Below are 22,027 nucleotides of genomic sequence, written 5' to 3' on the forward strand. Positions count from 1 at the left end.
TATAAAGTGGTAACATATGATGATGTTTGTCTTCCACCCTCTGACAGTGCTTATTAGTATGATAATTTTGGGGTCCATCCATGTTGCTGCAAATGGCATTATTTCATTCATTTTTATGGCTGAATACTATTCCATTGTATGTATGTACATCTTTATCCATTCCTCTGTCGATGGACATTTAGGTTGCTTCCTTTTCTTGGCTATTGTAAATAGTGCTGTAATGAACATTGGGGTACATGTATCTTTTCAAATTATGGTTTTCTCTGGATAGATGCCCAGGAATGAGATTGCTGGATCAAATGGTAATTCTATTTTTAGTTTTTTTGAGGAACCTCTGTACTGTTTTCCATAGTGGTTGCACCAGTTTGTATTCCCACCAGCAGTGTAATAGGGTTACCTTTTCTCTACATCCTCTCCAGCATTTATTGTTTGTAGACTTTTGATGATGACCTTTCTGACTGGTGGAAGGTGGTACCTAGTAGTAGTTTTGATTTGCATTTCTCTGATAATCAGTGATGTTGAGCATCTTTTCATGTGTTTTTTGGCCATCTGTATGTCTTTGGAGAATTGTCTGTTTAGATCTTCTGCCCATTTTTTGATGGGGTTGATTGTTGTTTTTTTCAATATTGAGCTGTAGGAGGTGATTGTGTATTTTGGAGATTAATCCCATGTCAGTCACTTCATTTGCAAATATTTTTTCCCATTCTGTATGTTTTTTGTTTTGTTTATGGTTTCCTTTGCTGTGCAAAAACTTTTAAGGTACTTAGGTCCCATTTGTTTCTTTTTGTTTTTATTTTTGTTAATCTAGGAGGTGGGTAAAAAAGATATTGCTGTGGTTTTATTCCAGTGAGTGTTCGATCTCTGTTTTCCTCTAAGAGTTTTATAGTATCCAGTCTTATATTTAGGTCTTTAATCCGTTTTGAGTTTATTTTTATTTATGGTGTTAGAGACTGTTCTAATTTCATTCTTTTACATGTAGCTGCCCAGTTTTCCCAGCACCACATATTGAAGAGACTGTCTTTTTCTTCATTGTATATTCTTGCTTCCTTTGTCATAGATTAATTGACCATAGGTGTGTGGGTTTATTTCTGGACTTTCTATCGTGTTCCATTGATTATATTTCTGTTCTTGTGTCAGTACTATACTGTTTCAATAACTATAGCTTTGTAGTAGTCTGAAGTCAGGGAGCCTGATTCCATGAGCTCCATTTTTCTTTCTCAGGATGGCTTTGGCTATTCAGGGTCTTTTGTGTTTCTAAACAATTTAAAATTTTTTTGATCTAGTTATATGAAAAAATGCCATTGGTAATTTGATAGGAATTGCATTAAATCTGTAGATTGCCTTGAGTAGTATAGTCATTTTGACAGTATTGATTCTTCCAATCCAAGAACATGGTCTGTCTTTTCATTTGTTTGTGTCATCTTTGATTTCTTTTGCCAGTCTCATGTAGTTTTCAGAGTACAGGTCTTTTGTCTCTTTAGGTAGGCTTATTCCTAGGTAATTTATTCTTTTCAATGTAATGGTAAATGGGATTGTTTCTCTAATTTGTCTCATCTTTCGTTGTTGGTATATAGAAATATAGTAGATTCTACTTATTAACCTTGTATCCTGCAGCTTTACAGAATTCATTGATGAGCTGTAACAGTTTTCTGGTAGTGTCTTTAGGATTTTCATGTATCATGTCATCTGAAAACAGTGATAGTTTTACTTCTTACTTTCCAATTTGAATTCCCTTCATTTCTTTTTCTTCTCTGATTGCCTTGGCTAGGGTAGCGTAAAGTTGAATAGAAATAAACATGAGAATCCTTTGTTTTGTTCCCCATCTTAATAAGAAGAATGTTCAGCATTTCACCATTAAATGTATTAGCTGTGAGATTTTTGTATATGCCCTTTATTGGATTGAGATTATTCTGGATTTTTAGTTTGCTACATTGGTGTTAAATTGAGTCATATATTTCCCATGTGTCTGTTGAAATGATCATTTGGTTTTTGTCCTTTATTCTGTTAATATGAAGAATTACCCTTTTTTTTTTCACATATTAAACCGACCTTGTCTTCTTGTGATAAATTTTATTTAGTCATGATGTATTACTGTTTGGATTTTCATTTTCGTATTCAGTTTGTTAATTTTAAAGAGGATTCTTGCATGTGTTTGTGGCGGATATTGATTCATCATTTTCTTCTGTAATGTCCTTGTCAGAGTTTAATATTAAGGTTTTGCTGGACTTATAGTTGGGAAATATTCTGTTTTCTGTTTTTTGTTTTTTTGTTTGTTTGTTTTTTGTCTTTTTGCCATTTCTTGGGCCGCTCCTGCGGCATATGGAGGTTCCCAGGCTAGGGGTCGAATCGCAGCTATAGCCACTGGCCTACGCCGGAGCCACAGCAGCGCGGGATCCAAGCCGAGTCTGCGACCTACACCACAGCTCACGGCAGCGCCGGATCGTTAACCCACTGAGCAAGGGCAGGGACCGAACCCGCAACCTCATGGTTCCTAGTCAGATTCGTTAACCACTGCGCCACCACAGGAACTCTGAAATATTCTATTTTCTAAAAGAATTTGTGTTAAAATGTTTAAAACTGTGTTGAAATTTTTCTTTCTTTTTTGGCATTTTTAGGGCCGCACCCGCAGCATATGGAGGTTCCCAAGCTAAGGGTCGAATCATAGCTACAACTGCCTGCCTATGCCACAGCCACAGCAATGCCAGATCTGAGCTGTGTCTGCAACCTACACCACAGCTCACGGCAACGCCAGATCCTTAACCCACAGAGCAAGGCCAGGGATTGAACCTGCAGCTTCATGGTTCCTCGTTGGATTTGTTTCTGCTGTGCCATGACAGGAAGTCCAAAATGTGTTAAAATTTCTTAATTTTTTAAATGTGTTAAAATGTTACAGAATTTGCGTTAAAATGTTAAAGAAGTGTTCTTCTTTAATGTTTAATAGAATTCATATCTGGCCTGGAGTCTTCTCTGAAGATTTTAATAAATTCAGTTTCTTTAATAGATATGGCGTCCCACAAAATATTGTGTCAGAATATAGTGTCTGGTAATAAGCATTTTTTGGAGTTCCCATCGTGGTACAGTGGAAATGAAACCGACTAGGAACCACAAGGTTGCAGGTTTGATCCCTTGTCTCACTCAGTGGATTAAAATTCTGGCATTGCCGTGAGCTGTGGTGTAAGTTGCAGACATGGTTCAGATCTGGTATTGCTATAGCTATGGCATAGGCCAGCAGCTGTGGCTTCAATTAGACCCCTAGCCTGGGAACCTCCATATGCCATGGGTGTGGCCCTAAAAAGCAAATTAATTAATTAATTTAAAAAAGCATGAATCCGACTGAGTCATTCCTCTGCTTAAAAATAAATAAATAAATAAATAGAAGCTTTTTTTTTTTTTTTTCAAGGAATTTCTTTGTTTTAACTTGTTGAATTACTTGGTTTAGAGATGTTTGTAATTACTTTCTTTTTAAAAGTTTAAGTTTTTTAGGGAGTTCCCATCATGGCACAGTGGGTTAAGAATGCAAATAGTATCCATGAGATTGTGGGTTTGATCCCTGGCCTCACTCAGTGGCTTAAGGATCGGACGTTACAGCAAGCTGCATTGTAGGTTACAGATGTGGCTTGGATCCAGTGTTACTATGGCTGGGGCATAGGCCAGCACCTGCAGCTCCAGTTTGACCCATAGCCTGGAAACTTCCATATGCTGTATGTGTGGCCTACAAAGAAAAAATAATGAATAAATAAATAAAAGGTTTGTAGGTTTTTTTTTAAGTGTAATTTATCTTTTGTTTTTGATATTGGTGATTGTATTCTCTTTTTCTATTAGGAGTCTAGAAAAAGGACTTACTCATTTTGTGACATTTGACTTTGCTAATATTCTCAGTTGTTTGTTTTCATTTAATTGATTTCTGCTCTTCATTATTTTCCTTTTTTCTCTTTGGGTTTTCTTTAGTCTTCTTTTTATAGCCTCTTGAAATAAATCCTTACATCACTAATTTTAAAACTTCTTCTTTAGTTTAAGCATTTAAACCTATAAATTTACTTGTAAGTGCTTGTAAAGTTCAGGAATAGTCTCCAAGACCACTCTCACTTTTGACACTAGTGCATGTTTAGGGGTTCCCAAGACCACTCTTAGATTCAATAATTCACTAGAAGAATTAGAGAACTCATCAAAAGCTGTTACACTCATGGTTATGATTTATTGTAATGAAGGATATAGATTAAAATCAGTGAAGGGAGGAGTTTCTGTTGTGACTCAGCAGTAATGAATCTGTGAGAATGAGGGGTTTGATCCCTGGTCTCACTCAGTGGGTTAAGGATCCAGCGTTGCTGTGAGCTGTGGTATGGGTCACAGATGTGGCTCGGATCCCACATTTCTGTGGCTGTGGTATAGGCTGGCAACTACAGCTCTGGTTCAGCCTCTAGCCTGAAAACTTCCATGTGCCGTGGGTGCAGCCCTAAAGAAAACAAAAGATGATCATGTGATTTTTTTTTAATTATTATTTCGTTAATGTGGTGTATCACATTGATTAAATTATGACTATTGAACCACCTTTCCATCCCTGGGATAAATTCCACATGTTCATGCTGTCTGATTCTTTTAATATATTGTGAAATAGGATTGATAATTTTATTTTTATAGATTTTCTTGCATCCATATTAATCTGAAAGAATTGACCTGTGATTTTGTTTTTTTGGAGTATCCTTGTCTGGTTTTGGTATCAGGGTAATGGTGGCCTCATAGAACAAATTTGAGGATGTTCTGTCCTCTTCAGTTTTTGGAATTGGTTTGTTAAGGATAGGTATTATTAGCTTTTCTTTATCACACATTCAATTTCACTGCAAGTGACTGTTCAGTTTGTCTGTTTCTTCCTGGTTCATTCTTAGAAGATTGTGCATTCCTAGAAATTTGTGCATTCTTACATAATTTTGCATAGTATGCACTTACGATATTTTGTGTCTGTGATCAATTGTTTCACCTCCTTTTTTTTTGTTTGTTTGTTTATTTTGTTCTTCTCTTTTTCTCTTGCTGAATCTGGCTTAAGCCTTATTGATTCTGTTTATCTTTTCAGAAAACAAGTTCTTGGGCTTATGATCTTTTCTGTTTTTTTTTTCTGCCTCTTTTTTTTTTCTCTCTGATTTTTATTATTATTCTCTTCCTTCTGCTGACTTTGGGCTTTGTTCTTTTTCTAATTCTTTTGAATGGTGGTTAGGTTGTGTGAGTTTTCTTGTTTCTTTTTTTCTTTTTTCTTTTTTTTTTTTTTTTGTCTTTTGTTGGGGCCACGCCTGCGGCATGTGGAAGTTCCCAGGCTAGGGGTGAAATCAGAGCTGTAACTGCTGGCCTACACCATAGCCACAGCAACACCAGAGCCAAGCTGCACTGCAACCTACACCACAGCCCACAGCAGTGCCAGGTCCTTAACCCATTGAGCAAGGCCAGGGGTTGACCCCCACATCCTCATGGATACTAGTTGGGTTTGTTACCACTGAGCCACAGTGGGAACTCTGAGTTTTGTTTATTGAGGTATTTGTATTGCTATAAATTTCCCTCTTAGAGCTATTTTGTTTCCATTTCCATTTGCCTTAAGGTATTTTCTAATTTCCTCTCTGATTTTCTCATTGACCTATTCAGTTTTTAGTTACATGTTGTTTAGTTTCCACTTGTTTTGGCTTTTCCCATTTTTCTTCCTGTATTTGATTCTGTTTTCATAATCTTTTGGTTGGAAAAAATGTTTGATATAATTTCTGCCCTCTAAAATTGGTTGAGACTTGTTTTGTGGCCTAGCAGGTGATCCATCCTGGAGAAGGTTCCATTTGTATTTGTAAAGAATGTATATTGTCTTGTTTTGGGGTGAAATGTCCTATAAATATCTATTAAATTCAACTGAAAATTTAAGACCACTGCTTCCTCGTTAGTTTTCTGTATTGATGATCTATCCATTGATGTAAGTGTGGTGTTAAAGTCCCCTATTGTATTATTGTCAGTTTCTCCCTTTATGTCTGTTAATATTTGGTTTATGTATTTAGTTGCTCTTATATTAGGTGCATATGTGTTAACGTGTGTTACATCTTTTTCTTGTGATTATTCCCTTTATGATTATATAATGTCCTTTTTTGTCTTTTATTATAACTTTGTTTTGGAGTCTTATTTTGTCTTACTTTCTTGTTTCCACTTACATGAAATATTTTTTTCCCTGTCCTCACTTTCATTCTGTGTGTCTTTAGCTCTGAAGTAAGTCTCTTGTAAGCAGTGTATAGATGGGCCTTATTTTTCATCCAGTCAATCAACTATTGACATTTACAGTGATTATTGATAGGTATGTACTTACTGCCTTTTGTTGCTTGTTTTCTGGTTATTTTTGTAGTTCTTTTAGTTTCTCCCCTTGTGATTTGGTTATTTTCTTTAGTGATACGCTTGTGTTCTTTTCTCTCTAGTTTTTGTATGTCTGTTGTAGGTTTTTGGTTTGTGGTTACCACAGGGTTCATATATATTGACCTGTAACTAGATCTTCTTGTTTTAAACAGGTAGTCATTTAAGTTCAAACACATTGTAAAAGAGCTACATTTTTCACTCCCTTCCTCTACATTTTGTGTTTTTGAGGTCTTGTTTTATATCCTCATTTTTATCCCTTTACTGATTATTGTAGTTATAGTTGTTTTTATATTTTTTCTTTACTCTTCATATTATCTTATTTAAGTGGTTGATCCTTAACCTTTACTAAATATTTACCTTTATTTGTGGGATTTTCCTTTCCTATAGACACTTCTTGTTAAAGCCTTTTATTTTCCAAATAGAGAAGATCTTTAATCATTTACTACTTGTCTAGGAATTTCTCTTATCTCTCCTGCTATTCTAAATGAAATCTTGCTGGTGTCCTATGTTACAGGTTTTTCCTTTTTAGCACTTAAAGTATATCATTTCCCCCCTTCTGGCTTGCAGGGTTTCTGCAGTAAATTCAGCTAATAGCCTCATAGGGATTTCCTTGCATGTGACTCTTTGTTTTTCTCTTGCTGCCTTTAGAATTACCTCTTTAATTTTTGACACTTTAATTATGATATGTCTTAGTATAGGTCTGTTTGGGTTCATCTTGTTTTGGACCTTTGGTGCTTCCTGTATCTGAAGATCTATTTCCTTCTTCAGGTTTGGGAAGTTTTCAGTCATAATTTCATCATGTCCATTTTTGACCCACTTCTCTCCCTCTCTTCTCCTTTTGTGTCTTCTGTAATGCAAATATTGGTACTCTCTGTATTACCCTAGAGATCCCTTAAACCATCTTTTTCATTTCTTATTTTTTTAGCACATCTGTGGCATGGAAGTTCCTAGGCCCCAGGTATCAAATTCACATCACAGTAGCAGCCCAAGGTGCTGCAGTGACAACGCCAGATCCTTAATCCACTTCACCACAGAACTCTTTGTTCTCATTTTTTAAATTACTAGTAGTATTTTTACTGGTAAGAGTGGGTGATTTCCATTATTCTGTCTTCCAGATTCTTACCCATTCTGTATCACCTAGTCTGCTGTGATTCCTTCTAGTGCATTTTTTTTGTGTCAGTTATTGTATTCTTCAGTCTGACTAGTTCTTGTATATATTTTCTAGATTAAAGATAGTAGGAGTCTGTATACTAAGGATACCATAAAACATAAAAAAGATGGGGAAGTATATTTAGAATGCTGTTATTAAAATCATTTTAAAATCTCCTTTCTCTTTTGTTCTGTCCTTTTATTTCATCCCTATTTTATAACTATTTTCTCATGTAAGTGCTGGATAAGTTATGTTTGACCCATCCTTGTAGGAGGCTTAGTTTTATGCATTCTAACTCTGTTAACAAAGTATTTATGTGAAATTTTCGGTGTTAAAATTATTTTGCAAAAAGGTTGAGATCAATCTTTAGGTAATAAGAAATACAGATGAATGTTGCTGCATTTAATGTAATGGTGAGCCCTGAAAGCTACTTGGAAATACTTCCTTATGTAATTATTATAACCAAAGGAATCCCTTTTTTGAATCATTAATAAATAATAGAGTTTTCCTTTCGGCATCTGTATATGGTGTAATAGGCTTTGTTTTCTTTTTTTTTTTTTTTAGGGCTGCACCTGTGGCATAGGGGAGTTCCCAGACTAGGGGTTGAATCAGAGCTGTAGCTGCCACCCTCTGCCACAGCCACAGCAATGCCAGATCCGAGTTGTGTCTGTGACCTCTGCTGCAGCTCATGGCAGTTCTGGATCCTTAACCCATTGAGTGGGGCTAGGGATTGACTCTGCATCCTCATGGATACTAGTTGGGTTTGTTACTGCTGAGCCACAATGAGAACTCCATATTAGACTTTTTTAAAGGTGCCAAGTACAAGGGAACTCAGAAAATTAAATGATTTCTACTGGCTAGAGATAAGACACTTTTAGCTTCAAAAAGAATATTTTTAATGGACTAAAAATCAATCAAATAGAAGTTCCCATCGTGGCACAGCAGAAACAAATCCAACTAGGAACCATGAGGTTGCGGGGTCAATCCCTGCCCTTGCTCAGTGGGTTAAGAATCCAGCATTGCTATGAGCTGTGGTGTAGGTTGCAGACATGGCTCAGATCTGGTGTTACTGTGGCTATGGCTGGCAACTGTAGTTCTGATTAGACCCCTAGCCTGGGAACCTCCATATGCTATAGGTGTGATTGTTAAAAAAACAAACAACACAAAACAATAACAAAAAAAGTATCAAATATGTGTAATCCATCATTTTATAATAATTTTAAAACCATATGCTGTAGGTGTGATTGTTAAAAAAACAAACAACACAAAACAAAAACAAAAAAAGTATCAAATATGTGTAATCCATCATTTTATAATAATTTTAAAACCATATGCTGTAGGTGTGATTGTTAAAAAAACAAACAACACAAAACAAAAACAAAAAAAGTATCAAATATGTGTAATTCATCATTTTATAATAATTTTAAAAGTATTAATATACTATAACGTTCACCCTTTTAAAGCATACAGTTCTGTGCATAAGGCTGTGCAAACATCAACAGTAACTAATTCCAAAGCGTTTTTTGTCACTCCTTCAAAAAAGCCCCATGCCCATGAACTCTTGATTCTGGTTTTCCCCTCTCCCCAGTCCTTGGAAAATACTAGACTACTTTCTGACTCTATGAATTTGCCTATTCTGATTTATTCATACAAATGGAATTGTGCAGTATGTGACATTTTACTTCTGGCTTCTTGCATTTAGCATAATATCAAAGTTTCATGTTATATGATGTAAAAATGCTTAATCTCTTTCTACATTTCTACACCCAAGTATCCATTATATGGATACACCACATTTTTGTTTATTCATTCATAAATTGATAGACATTTGGATTGTTTCCACTTTGGAGCTATTATGAGTACTGATGCTATGAACATTTGTGTACAAGTTTTTGTGTGAATGTATTTTTTCAATTTTCTTGAATATATACCTAGGAAAGGAGTTGCTTAGTGATTGGTAACTCTACCTTTCGAGGAACTGCCAAATTGCTTTCTAGGATGCCTGTACCATCATACATTCGTCCCAGGACTGTTTGAGGGTCCCCATTTCTTTAAGATGTGGCCAACATGTATTGTCTGTTTTTTTGGTTATAGCTATCCTAGTGGCTATAACCATATCTCATTATGGTTTTGTTGCATTTCTGTAATGACTGATATATTGAACATCTTTTCACATGCTTATTGGCCATTCATTTATCATCTTTGAAGAAATGTCTGTTTAAATCCTTTGCCCATTTTAAAATTGGGTTGTCTTGTTATTGTTGAGTTCCTTATGTATTCTGGATGTTTACTAGGTACTTATTCTATGTACTGTGTTGTGATTATCCTTATCAAATATGTGATTTGCAAATATTTTCTCCCATTCTGTGGTTTATCTTTTCACCTTTTTGATAGTGTCCTTTGATGATCTTTTTTTTTTTTTTTCATTTATATGAAGTTAAATTTATCTCCCCCTCCCTGTCCTCACTTTGGTTGCCTGTATTCTAGATGTCCAAGGTCACAAAGATTTATACTTAATGTTTTTTTCCTAAGAGTTCCATGGATATTAACTGGGTTCATAACCAACTAAGCTACAATGGGAACTCCCTATGAAGCCTTTATGTTATATTTGCTTCATGGGGAGTTCCTGTGATAATAAGAGTTTTATTGTATTAGGCCTTAACATTTAGGTCCTTGATCCACCTTGAGTTAATTTTTGTATATAGTATTAGGTAAGGGTCCAATTTCATTCTTTTATATTTGAATATCCAGTTTACCCAGCACCATTTGTTGAAAAGACTATCTTTATTGAATTGTTTTGGCACCCTCGTGGAAAATAATGTGATTGTGTATGTGAGGGTTTATTTCTGAACTCTCTTTGATTCCATTGGTCTGTATCTCTGTCTTTATGCCAGTACCAAACTCTTTGATTTCTGTAGCATTGTAGTAAGTTTTGAAATGAAAAAGAGTCCTTCAACTTTGTTCTTTTTTATTTTATTTTATTTTTTTTAAATGTCTGCGCAAGAGGCATATGAAAGTTCACAGGTCAGGGGTTGAATCTGAGCCACAGCTGCAACCTACACTGCAGCTGCAGCAATGCTGGATCCTTTAACCTACTGCACCGGGCTGAGGATCAAACCTACACCTGCACAGTGACCCAAGCCACTTGAAGTCAGATTCTTAACTCATTGTGCCACAGTGGGAACTCCTCTTTTTTTTGTTTGTGTAAATCTTCAGTTTATGAACATGGAATGTGTTTCCATTCATTTCTATTGTCTTTAGTTTTTTTCAGTAATGTTTTGTAGTTTTCTTTGCACAAATGTCTCACCTTGTTGGTTTAAGTTCATTCCTGATTATTATTTTTATGCTATTGTAAAAGGAATTGGTTTTAAGTATTGGTATGGCTTTAAAATAGAGAACCATTTCTCTTTTTATGTATTAAACCATAAAATATTTTTTTTACATAGGTAAATATTATTGAGGATTTGGGTAGTTATGAAAATCATCATTGAATTGAACTCATTGCTTTTCAGAGTTTCCTCATTTAATAATTATGTATACTTTACAGAAATACCGATATCAGGATGAAGATACACCTCCTCAAGACCACATTTCCCCACAAATCACTAATGAGGTGATAGGTCCAGAATTAGTTCATGTCTCAGAGAAGAACCTTTCAGAAATTGAGAATGTCCATGGATTTGTTTCCCACTCTCATATTTCACCAATAAAGGTAAGATAATAACTTCATCTTGTTATTAATTATTACTTTTTTTTTTTTATAGAACTATTCTTTCATGTAGGATTAACCCCCCTTGATTATTTCTGGGTTTTTTGTAGGTATAAGGAATTTCATAAAATATGTTAGCATTCTAAAACCATTTTTAAAATATATTTTTTAAATGAACTTTTTTTAGTGATATTACCTTGAGGCCCAGAAGTTCTCATTGAGGAAATAACTATTATATTTCATTTTTTAAAATTGTATTTATTTATTTATTTTTAAACTATTATATTTCAGATATCCACATTGAGATATTTTTAAACTTAAAAAAATGTGTAAGTACAGAAAAAGAGCATTAACAATTATCTTTGAAGTCCAGTGTGGCTTTGCTTGATCCCATCACCTTGTCTCTCTCTTCAGAAATAACCATAATCCTAGTTTCACATATTTATCAATACATTGTTTCTTTTGCCCATTTTGAATTTTATGTAATTGGAATTTTACTGTATATGCTCTTAACTTTCATTTATTGCTTAACATTATATTCCCAAGATTCATTATTTTCACTACTATAGAGCTTTTTATTTTATGACTATACTATAATTTACCTTATCCTTGATGGATGTAGAATTATTTCATATTATTACTAGTATAAAATATGCTGTTAAAAATATAGGTTTATATACACATCTTCGTGGATAACACCAGATTCTTTTCCTAGTAGTTGTATAATTTACTTTTTCAGTAGCAAAATATGTAACAGTTTTAATTGATCTTTATTCTCATCAGTATTTGGCATTGTTATTTTTGCTGCTGTTTTGGATTTGAAGTCATATCTCATTGTGATTGTAATGTGCATTTCACTGTTTGATGATATTCGTCATTCAAGTTTCTTATTCTGTGACGTACTCTCAAGATTTTTTTTCATTTTTGTATTGGGTTGTCCTGATTTGTGGAATTTCTTTCTATATTCTGGATACTAATTCTTTGTTATATGTATGTATTATATAGAGAGATAATTCCTTACTAGTAAACCTTAAAGTGGGTTTTGTACTTCTCTTTTAGGAATGATTTCATATACTGGTTAAAATTTTCAATGGTTATATAGTACCATTGAGATTTTCAACTAATAGTTTTTATATGTTAAAATATTTTCAACATCCTGCTTTTTTATGTGTGTAGCATATTTAGGTAGAGCCCCTTTTTCATTCCTAATATTTTTATTTTTGCATTTTTTCCACAAGAAGGTCAATTTCAAAGAACCATGTCTTTTTAAAATATATTCTTCTGTGTCCCTCCCACATGTGCTGTCACCCCGCCCCCCACCCTCTTTCATACACAGGTATACATGCATATAGACACATGTTTACGTACCTATATAAATGTAAATGTATGGATAGGCGTATATATTAATTAAAGATTGTGTTTGGCAGAAGCAATCTGATCTTTCCTTGAGAGGCTAAATAAGAGATACACAGGGAAGAATAATTAATTGGCTATAAGTGACAGAGACAGTTTTCTTTTTATCTTTTACCTTTCTCTTACCATTACTGTTTTACTTTCTTCTATTTTCTTTAAGTTTATTCTCTTTGAGTTCCCCCCCTAATTTCTCAACTTGGCTGCTTATTGCATTATCAGCCTTTTCTGATGGTATTTGAGTTTGTAAATTTTCCTTAAAATAGCACTTTGGCTGCATCCCACAAGTTTTAATATACAGTGTTTTCCATCATTCAAACATAGTGTTTTATTTTCATAGTGATTTTTTTCTTTGCCACATGAGTTATTTAGAAGTATGTTTCTTAATTTTTAAGCATAAGAGACAGTTATTCCTTTTGTGTCTTCTTTTAAATTTTATTTTCTCTTCTTTTCCTTCTTATTAGCTTGGAAGTTTCTCTGTTTCTCTTCCTTTAATGGTTATCCTAGGAAATTTCTTTTAGGAATTTTAATCCACATATTTAGCTTACAAAAATCCAAACTCAGTAAGTATCTTTTACCCTCATTTTGAATATAAGAACCTTAGAACTTTTGAATTCTAAGCATTCTTTCCTGCTTTATATGCTATTCTTATCAGCCTGTGCCTATTTTCTCTTGACTGAATTAATAAAACCTGTTTCGGAGTTCCCATCATGGCGCCGAGGAAACGAATCTAACTAGGAACCATGAGTACGGGTTGTTGGATCCCTGGCCTTGCTCAGTGGGTTAAAGATCCGGCGTTGCCGTGAGCTGTGGTGTAGGTTGCAGATGCACCTCGGATCTGGCATTGCTGTGGCTCTTGTGTAGGCCAGCAGCAACAGCTTCGACTAAACCCCTAGCCTGGGAACCTCCATTTGCCGCACCTAAAAAGACAAAAAGACAAAAAAAATTTAAAAACAAATAAAACCTGTTTTTTCCTTTGGTTGAAAAACCCTCCAAGGTGTGTCTAATTTTTTTTGTTTCTAATGTTTTGAATTTCTGGTGATTATGATTGTTATAAACTATCCAAAGCCAGTTTCCACAAACCAAACTCCTCTAACTCCTCAGGTCTCTTGAGTGTTTGGTAGGTAATTCTGTAGATATGTAGATTCTGACACAAGCAGACGTTTAAACAGACAGTAATCCAGGTTGCATAAACTATTTTATATAGCCTTTTTAGATATGATAAAGCCTCAACTCTCTGCTGTTGCATGAAATGCCCACTCCAGGCAAATAAAACGATATTCCAGAGACAAGATTTTGTTACCCGGAATTTCAGGCATTTAGGAATTAAACCTAAAGTGACATCCATAAGGGGAGTATAATCCTCTTCAGAGACTTTTCTTTCCCAAAGCAACAATGGATTGTGTTTCTGTATTAACTTAGCCATCTGTATAACTCAATACAATGCATTTCACCAATGAAAGCCCACTTCATTAATTGGGAAAACTTTTGGTGTATATAAGAAAAATCTTATAGCAGCTGTTTACTATATAATTAAATGTTAGTTGACCAGTCTAGGAATGTGAATTCCTGCTTAGAATAACTGACTGCTCATAGAGTAATGGTTCTCAGCTGTGGCTGGACATTGGGATCACCTGAGAATGTTTTAAAAATGATTAGTGAGTGCCATCTCAGAGATTGTGATTTAATTGGTCGGGTACAGTCTGGCCCTAGGGAGTTTTATGCATTCTCCAGGTGTTTCTAGTGGACAGCCACTGTCGAGAAGCCGTACAGTAGAACCTAATGTAATTGAACCACCATACACATATCTCTGCCTGTCTTGAAGTATTTTAAAGTAAATTTCTGACATCTCTTTATTTAATCCTCACTCTGCAGTGAGACTTAAATATTTCCAGTTATTGAGAGAGAAAACATTGTTACTTTTTAAGATTCTTAACTTGCTTCATTAATCTGACTTTTTTTAGTGATTTCTTCACTATAAGAGAATAAAGTTAATTTTGCCTGATTCTTTTGGTATCTGCTTTAAAAATGCAGTTGTCCTTTGTATACCTTTAATTATTGCATGATAAAGGATTATGTCCCCCACAACTTTTTTAAAAGAAAAATTTGACAGAAGCTTATTTAAAGGAGTACTTTATTGAGATAAAAATATCCTTTACCTGGAGTTCCCTTATGGCTCAGTGGAAACAAACCTGACGAGTATCCAGGAGGACACAGGTTCAGTCTCTGGCCTCACTCAGTGTGTTAAGGATCTGGCATTGTCATGAGCTTTGGTGTAGGTTGCAGATGCAGCTTGGATCCCAGTTGCTGTGGCTTTGGTGTAGACCAGCAGCTTCAGCTCCAATTCAACCCCCACCCTAGGAGCTTCCATATGCTGAAGATGTGGCCCTGAAAAAGCAAAATAAAATCAAGTATCCTTTACCATCAGTTATAAAACACAGCTTTTTCACATTTTTATTTTTTTCTAAATTTGATGTACATCTTAGAGTTGCTGGTGTTTTACTATTGCCTTAGCGAAGTGGCAGTTTTTAATATTTATGTGCGTATCTTTATTGATAAACTTTGGTAAGATCAAGAAAGTTCTAGCATCAATGCATCTTAGTGTACTGTGGTAATAATTCAACTGGTCTCATTGAAAAGCAGCTGAATTCATCCATCCTTATATGCCATCCTCTTGCTCTTTTTCCTTTTGTTTTCTTTTATAAGGTATTAACAGCATCAATCTCGGAAACATTTATAAATGAGCTTATAAATATTATTCTGGTGTGATTAAGTATATCATTTGGGTGACATCATTGTAGTTCCCCCTTTGGCTTGATGGGTCTCTGATTTATATCTGGGGACTAAATATATAGGGATTGGCATTTCCAGCAGAAGAAATTATCTAACTTCTCTTTCTTCTGTTTCTAAATCATTGGTTACATCTTACTTTTTTTTAATGTAAGTTTTTTTTCCTATTATAAACTTGTTTTACACCTTTTCCCATGTTAAATTTAAAATAACGTAATAGGAGTTCCTGTCGTGGCTGAGTGGTTAATGAACCTCACTAGCATCCATGAGGACTGGGGTCCGATCCCTGGCCTTGCTCAGTGGGTTAAGGATCCAGTGTTGCCGTGAGCTGTGGTATAGGTTGCAGACATGGCTTGGATCCCATGCTGCTGTGGCTGTGGTGTAATCCGGCAGCTACAGCTTGGATTAGATTGCTAGCCTGGGAACCTCCATATGCTGTGGGTATTGCCCTAAAAAGATGAAAATAAAATAAAATAACTTAATATATAATATTACGTAGTATATTTGTTCCATAGTTTGATGAACAGTTCTGGTCTCCACTACTTGTTATTTCCATTTTTGCTTGATTCTGTAAAGAGGGCTGTAGTGAATAACCCTGGAGCATAAAAAGATTTATTTGGGTTTTGTTCCTAGTATAGATTTCCAGAAGTCAAATTGCTGGTTAGAAACCTTGATAGGCAAGATTTTTGAAAGACTGTATTCTAATACTATTGTAATTTAAGGATTATTGGAGCTGCCCCACTTGGGGTATTCCTGCTTCTCCTATCTCATTCATAGATTAAAATCTGAGGAATGAGATAGCATAGGATTGAGGTAGAGTAATAGAAGAACGGTTAGGGTCACTTTAACTTTATGTTAGAAAACCAGATTTTTTAAAAAAAAATCTTGTTTTGATGTAAGAAGGCAAATTTTTTTTTCATAGCCAAATATTTTATTTTAAAATTACAATAATTATCTTTCTTTAGAAACAAAGATAAATAATACTGAAGTCTATATGATTAAACATGAAAGTTCTTACCTTGTCCCCCCTCCTTATTCCTGCTCACCCCTTTCCCACACTGCTTCCCTGAAGTAACAAGAAGGCAAGTTTTAATGTCTTTCTGATTATTACATATAACTGCAAATGTTTTAGGAATCTCAATGGTTAAGTATTTTTTAAATAAAATATAAATAAGAGGAAGCTCCATGTGGTGGGTTAAGGATCTAGCATTGTCACTGCTTTGGCTCTGGTTACAGCTGTGGTGCAGTTTCGAACCCTGGCCCAGGAAGCACATGCCACAAGTGCAGCCAAAAAATACCTATATATGTAAATACACACAAATAAGGTTACCACTAGCTGTCTTTTTTTTTTTTTCCCCAACGGCTGCACCTATAGCATATGGAAGTTCCCAGGCTAAGGGTTTGATTATAGCCACAGCCACAGCAATACCAGATCTGAGCAGCATCTGCAACCTGTGCCACTGCTTACAGCAATGCTAGATCCTTAACCCACAGAGTGAGGCCAGAGATCAAACCCACATCCTCATAGGCAATATGTCAGGTTCTTTAACCCACTGAGCACAACGGATATTCTTCTTTAAAAAAAAAAAAAGCTAATAGGGAGCTTTTCCACTTTTATAGTATTGTGTTTTGGAATGAAATAACTATTATACTGTACATAGAATTCTAGTATATGGGAGTTCCCGTCATGGCGCAGTGGTTAACGAATCCGACTAGGAACCATGAGGTTGCGGGTTCGGTCCCTGCCCTTGCTCAGTGGGTTAATGATCCGGCGTTGCCGTGAGCTGTGGTGTAGGTTGCAGACGCAGCTCGGATCCCGCTTTGCTGTGGCTCTGGCGTAGGCCGGTGGCTACAGCTCCAATTCAACCCCTAGCCTGGGAACCTCCATATGCCGCTAGAGCGGCCCAAGAAATAGCAACAATAACAACAACAACAACAACAAAAAGACAAAAAAGACAAAAAAAAAAAGAATTCAGTATATGAATTATTATTTTTTTAATTTGAAAAATTGTTTTTGAGTGGTAGCACTTTGCTGAATAGAATGTAAACTAGGCACTGGTTTATTTATTCTTTACATTTCTTATACATGCTAATAATAAAAAAATAAGATTGGAGTTCCTGTTGTGGTGCAGTGGAAAAGAATGCGACTAGGAACCATGAGGTTGCGGGTTCAATCCCTGGTCTCGCTCAGTGGGTTAAGGATCTGGTGTGCTGTTGCGTAGGCCGGCAACTGTTTCTCCAATTTGATTCCTAGCCTGGGAACCTCCATATGCTGTGGTTACAGCCTAAAAAGCAAAATAAATAAATAAAAGATTAACAGATGATTGCTTTAAAAATCAACTGTTAGAGTATTAGTTTCTCAAATAACATGCATTTAACATTCATTAAACATCTATGCTAAAAAGTTTAACTTCAGTGATATTTTTATGGAGAGATAGTTATAACACAGTATAAAGTAACATGAAAAAAATAAATTCTTGAAATAAGCTAAAAAAAGAAAGTAGACATTTGGACAAGGTGTTGAAAGATGTATACAGGATGCCATTTCAGAGGAGAAGGCAGTTACTGGAGAAAATAAGTCAGTAGGAAGATGATAGTTGGAGGAAACTGTAAAAATGCAGGAAAGTTCATGCTGCTATAGCTGATGTTTAGGGTGCTTGTTAGGAAATGAGGATAAGGTGTGAAGGACCTTGATCCTGAGCTGATGAGTGGTCCTCTGAAGGGTTTGCCACCATGAAACATGCTGTGAAATAATCAGGCTCTTATAGTGCTGGTGGTGATTCTGATTACTGAAATAACAAATTAAATAAGATGGTAATTGAAAGTTACTTTATCCAGACATAAGTCTAAAAGTAATAATGATTTAAAAGGAAGTTTCTTGCCATGCTAGACAGTTTCACGAAAGAAAATGGCAATATAATTGTGAAAATCCTAATGCGGAAGAAAAGGACACTGGTTAAATTTTTGTGGTATATAAGAATCTTTAAAGTTTAGAATTTAAACAGTTCTGAATATAGTAGTATGGTACAAATAAGAATAATGTTAAGATACTTAAAAATGAAGATGATGTAAGAATTAGGAAAAATGATCAGAACAGTAAATTGAACAAGTAAAACCTTTGCCTTTTTCAAAACAGATTTAAATCTAGATGAAGTGACAAAGATGATATATGGCTTAGTATGGGATGTTGTAATGGCCAATGAATGAATTAAAAAGTTCATATTTTGCTTTTCAGTGATAAGGAAAATTGTATTTTAACTAATATATATCAAGTAAACACAGTTAAGAACCTGAGGACAACACAGGTTATGTGAGCAAATAATCATTTAAAATAAATATATCTTCTAACTTGGACACATTTCATCCAGTAGTCCTGAGTACTATCAAATGAAATCACCAGTAAGCAATTGGTAGCAAGTTCTCAAATATTGTGAGAAATGGGGGTAGCAGAAGAATGGATATAAGCCAACATAGGCTTATTGTACTCAGTGCTGCAGGAATTGAATCTTTCCCAATTTGAGTACATACTGAGTACTTTTGTTTTCTTTTGTTTTTGTTTTTGTTTTTTTCTTTTTTAGGGCCGCACCCACGGCATATGGAGGTTCCCAGGGTGAGGGTCTAATCAGAGCTACAGCTGCCAGCCCACACCACAGCCACAGATCTGAGCCTCGTCTGTGGTCTACGCCACAGCTCATGGCAACGCTGGATCCTTAACCCACTGAGTGAGGCCAGGAATGGAACCTGCAACCTCATGGTTCCCAGTTGGATTCATTTCCACTGCACCACGACAGGAACTCCCAGAGTACTTTTTGAAATTAACTTTGTTTTCACATCTCTGGAACATATTAAAATATTTTGGATTTTATCTTTTTTTTTCTTGCATGTATTAAATTGAACATACAGTTTGCATACAATTTGACCACTAGATGGTGCTCATATAGCAGGGATTTGTTTATATATGATCAGTTTTTCTTGATAAATAACAAGTCTATGTTATCAGTCTTCTTAGTTTAGTATTGTCTTAGTGCAGTTACATGTTTTAAGATTTAATAGGTCAAACCATAATGATAAAAGGGTAAGGAAAATGCTTGTTAGGTTTCTTTTACTGTACATTGCCGTTGTGGTTACTTAGTAATTTTTTTTCTAATATTTTAGAGTTTCAATATTGTTTTTCCTCTGATTCTTTTAAAAATTTTCACTAAGATTATTTAGTCATTGCCTTAATTACTATACTTCAGGACTTCCAGGTTTATGTGCAGGTTTGGAAAGGTGTACAAATAATTGAGGGCCTATCCTGTATAAATTTTTGAACTGTCTTTACTTCCATTTAGTGTTATAAAACATTTCTCATGATCATAAATTTTGTATAATCGTATTTTAAGTATGTAATTATCCACTAAATGGATGTCGTTAAGCTTACTTATACTTTCTCCTGTTCAGATTCAGCTATAGATGATAATTATCATTCTGTGAAAAAGAAAAATTTATACAGAAAAAAGAATGTTAGGCCTGCAGGATAGCTCAGTGGTAGAGCCTTTGCAGAAAATAAATGTTAATTCTTTATATATCATATTAGAATGTTAATAGTGTTTGTTTTGGTGATTTTAACATTGTGCAGTATTCTTTAAAATTCACTATTTTAAATAGACTTTGCAGGTTCTATAATGAATTTAAAATTTGTTTTAATGAAATTGTATTTATCCTTTAGCTCTGCTACATGAATAGGCTTATTCTAATGCAGAGTTCAGTGAATTGGTTGCCTTCTGCCTCCCAGTCAGGTCATACACGGTTTTGTATGCATGTATTGACTCCTGGGCAATAGATAAGATGACCTGAGATTTCTGTAGCTCAGGTAATGAGGCCTTTTTGATAAAGAAGCCTTTCTCAAAACTCGAAGTTGCTTTCTATTTTATTTTATTTATTTATTTAGGGCCACACCATGGCACATGGAAGTTCCCAGGCTAGGGGTAGAATTGGAGCTGTAGCTACCGGACTACACCACAGCCATAGCAACACGGGATCCAAGTAGCATCAGTGACCTACACACCACAGTTCATGGCAATGTTGGATCCCCAATCCACTGAGCAAGACCAGGATCAAATGCACAACCCCATGGATACTAGTGGGATTCATTTCCACTGTGCCACAATGGCAACTCCTCCTTTTATTTTGATTTTTATTTGCTTTTTAGGGCTGCAGCTGTGGCATATGGAGGTTCCCAGGCTAGGGGTCGAATAGGACCTGCGTCTTCCACCTACACCACAGTCCTCGGTGCCAGATCCTTAACCCCTCCACTGAGCCAGGCCAGGGATGGAACCCACATCCTCATAGATACTAGTCAGGTTCATTACCGCTAAGCCAGGACAGGAACTCCCTGATAGTTGCTTTCTTGATGTCAGTGGATTTGAATAGGAAATTTCCGTATTGGGAAGATTTCTTCCTCGTACTTGGGATATAGGGGGTTGGAATATTGCTCTAGCATAAGCAATCACTGTACACAAATGGCTTACTGTTCCATCTGTGTTGGTACTTTTGCAGCTTGAGTAGGATATTTGCATTTGACATTTGTTTTCAATATCCTCATCCATACCAATCCAGAGTAACAGAATCTTTATCAGTCCTAGAGTTCCCCTTGCCCTGGGTTTTCAACATATATGGATCAAGGCACATATACAGGAGTCAAACCAATTACTACAGCATTTGTATAAACCACACTAATTGGTTCTTTATTAAGTGCCTGGTCCATAGAAATTCGTTTTAGGAGGTTTTATTATTTTCCTTCAGAGAAGATTCTTAGTTCTCTGCCTACCCTTAATGTTTTCCTCTATTCCCCTGCTCCCAAATAGATAAGACCAACCCATGTAGGGCCATAAAACTGCCAGCTACTGTCTGCACAGTCCTTGGGAAGAAGCACCAAACTTCACAATAATCGGTCCTAAAACATATTCCTCCTAGGAGAGCCCCACATGACTCTCAGCCTTTGTTGGGTATGCTCTTATATATTAGAGATGGAATCATAGAGACAAGAATGGCATCTTTTCTTAGTGAACTGAGAATTACAGTAAACCTGGATGGCATCTTTTCTTAGTGAACTGAGAATTACAGTAAACCTGGAGGTTGTAGTTTGCCAATACTGTTTTCTAGTAGGCTGCATTTAGTTGGTGCTAGTAGACAAAAGTAAAAATTTTGTCAGTCCCCATCTGAAAAAATATTCATGACTGAGGTTGGGAATTAGGATGTGCTTATATCAACCTAAAAATGGAATTACTCAACTATTAGTAAATGATCAAATAGCATTTTTCTTCATATATTATTTTTAAATGACCATTTATTGTATTATATACTAATGTAGCATAGTGTTAAAAGGACACACTTAGGAATCTGGTTCTCAAACTTGAGGGTGATTAGGAGTCTGTTAGGGGGCTCTTTAAAAAAGAAAATTCCCATTTCTCTCTTACCCTTAAAAATTCTCATGGGGAGTCTGCATTTTTTTTTTTTTTTGAAGTATAGTTGATTTACAGTGTCATGTTAGTTGTAACATGTACAGCACAGTGATTCATTTAAACATATGTATTTATATATATTATTTTTCGGATTCT

General features: G+C 35.4%; 1 protein-coding gene across 40 annotated transcripts in view; it reads left to right on the forward strand.

The window, feature by feature from the left end:
* The window catches only part of DLG1 (discs large MAGUK scaffold protein 1), a 264,467-nt gene that overhangs the window by 83,179 nt on the left and 159,261 nt on the right, over positions 1–22,027 (forward strand). For all 40 annotated transcript variants that reach the window (XR_014824577.1, XR_014824579.1, XR_014824580.1 and 37 more), the window contains exon 5: positions 11,067–11,231. Coding sequence is in view for 35 of the 40 variants with exons in the window: in XM_021070093.2 (XP_020925752.1) it covers positions 11,067–11,231 (165 nt within the window). In the remaining 5 variants the exon portion in view is untranslated. The remainder of the gene's footprint in view (positions 1–11,066; positions 11,232–22,027) is intronic.

The sequence above is a fragment of the Sus scrofa genome, chromosome 13 (genome assembly GCF_054392235.1).
Source record: "Sus scrofa isolate SSC_HxYL_T2T_F1_AM1 chromosome 13, Sscrofa_HxYL_maternal_Yorkshire_Landrace_v2.0, whole genome shotgun sequence".
NCBI classification, from domain to species: Eukaryota; Metazoa; Chordata; class Mammalia; order Artiodactyla; family Suidae; genus Sus; species Sus scrofa.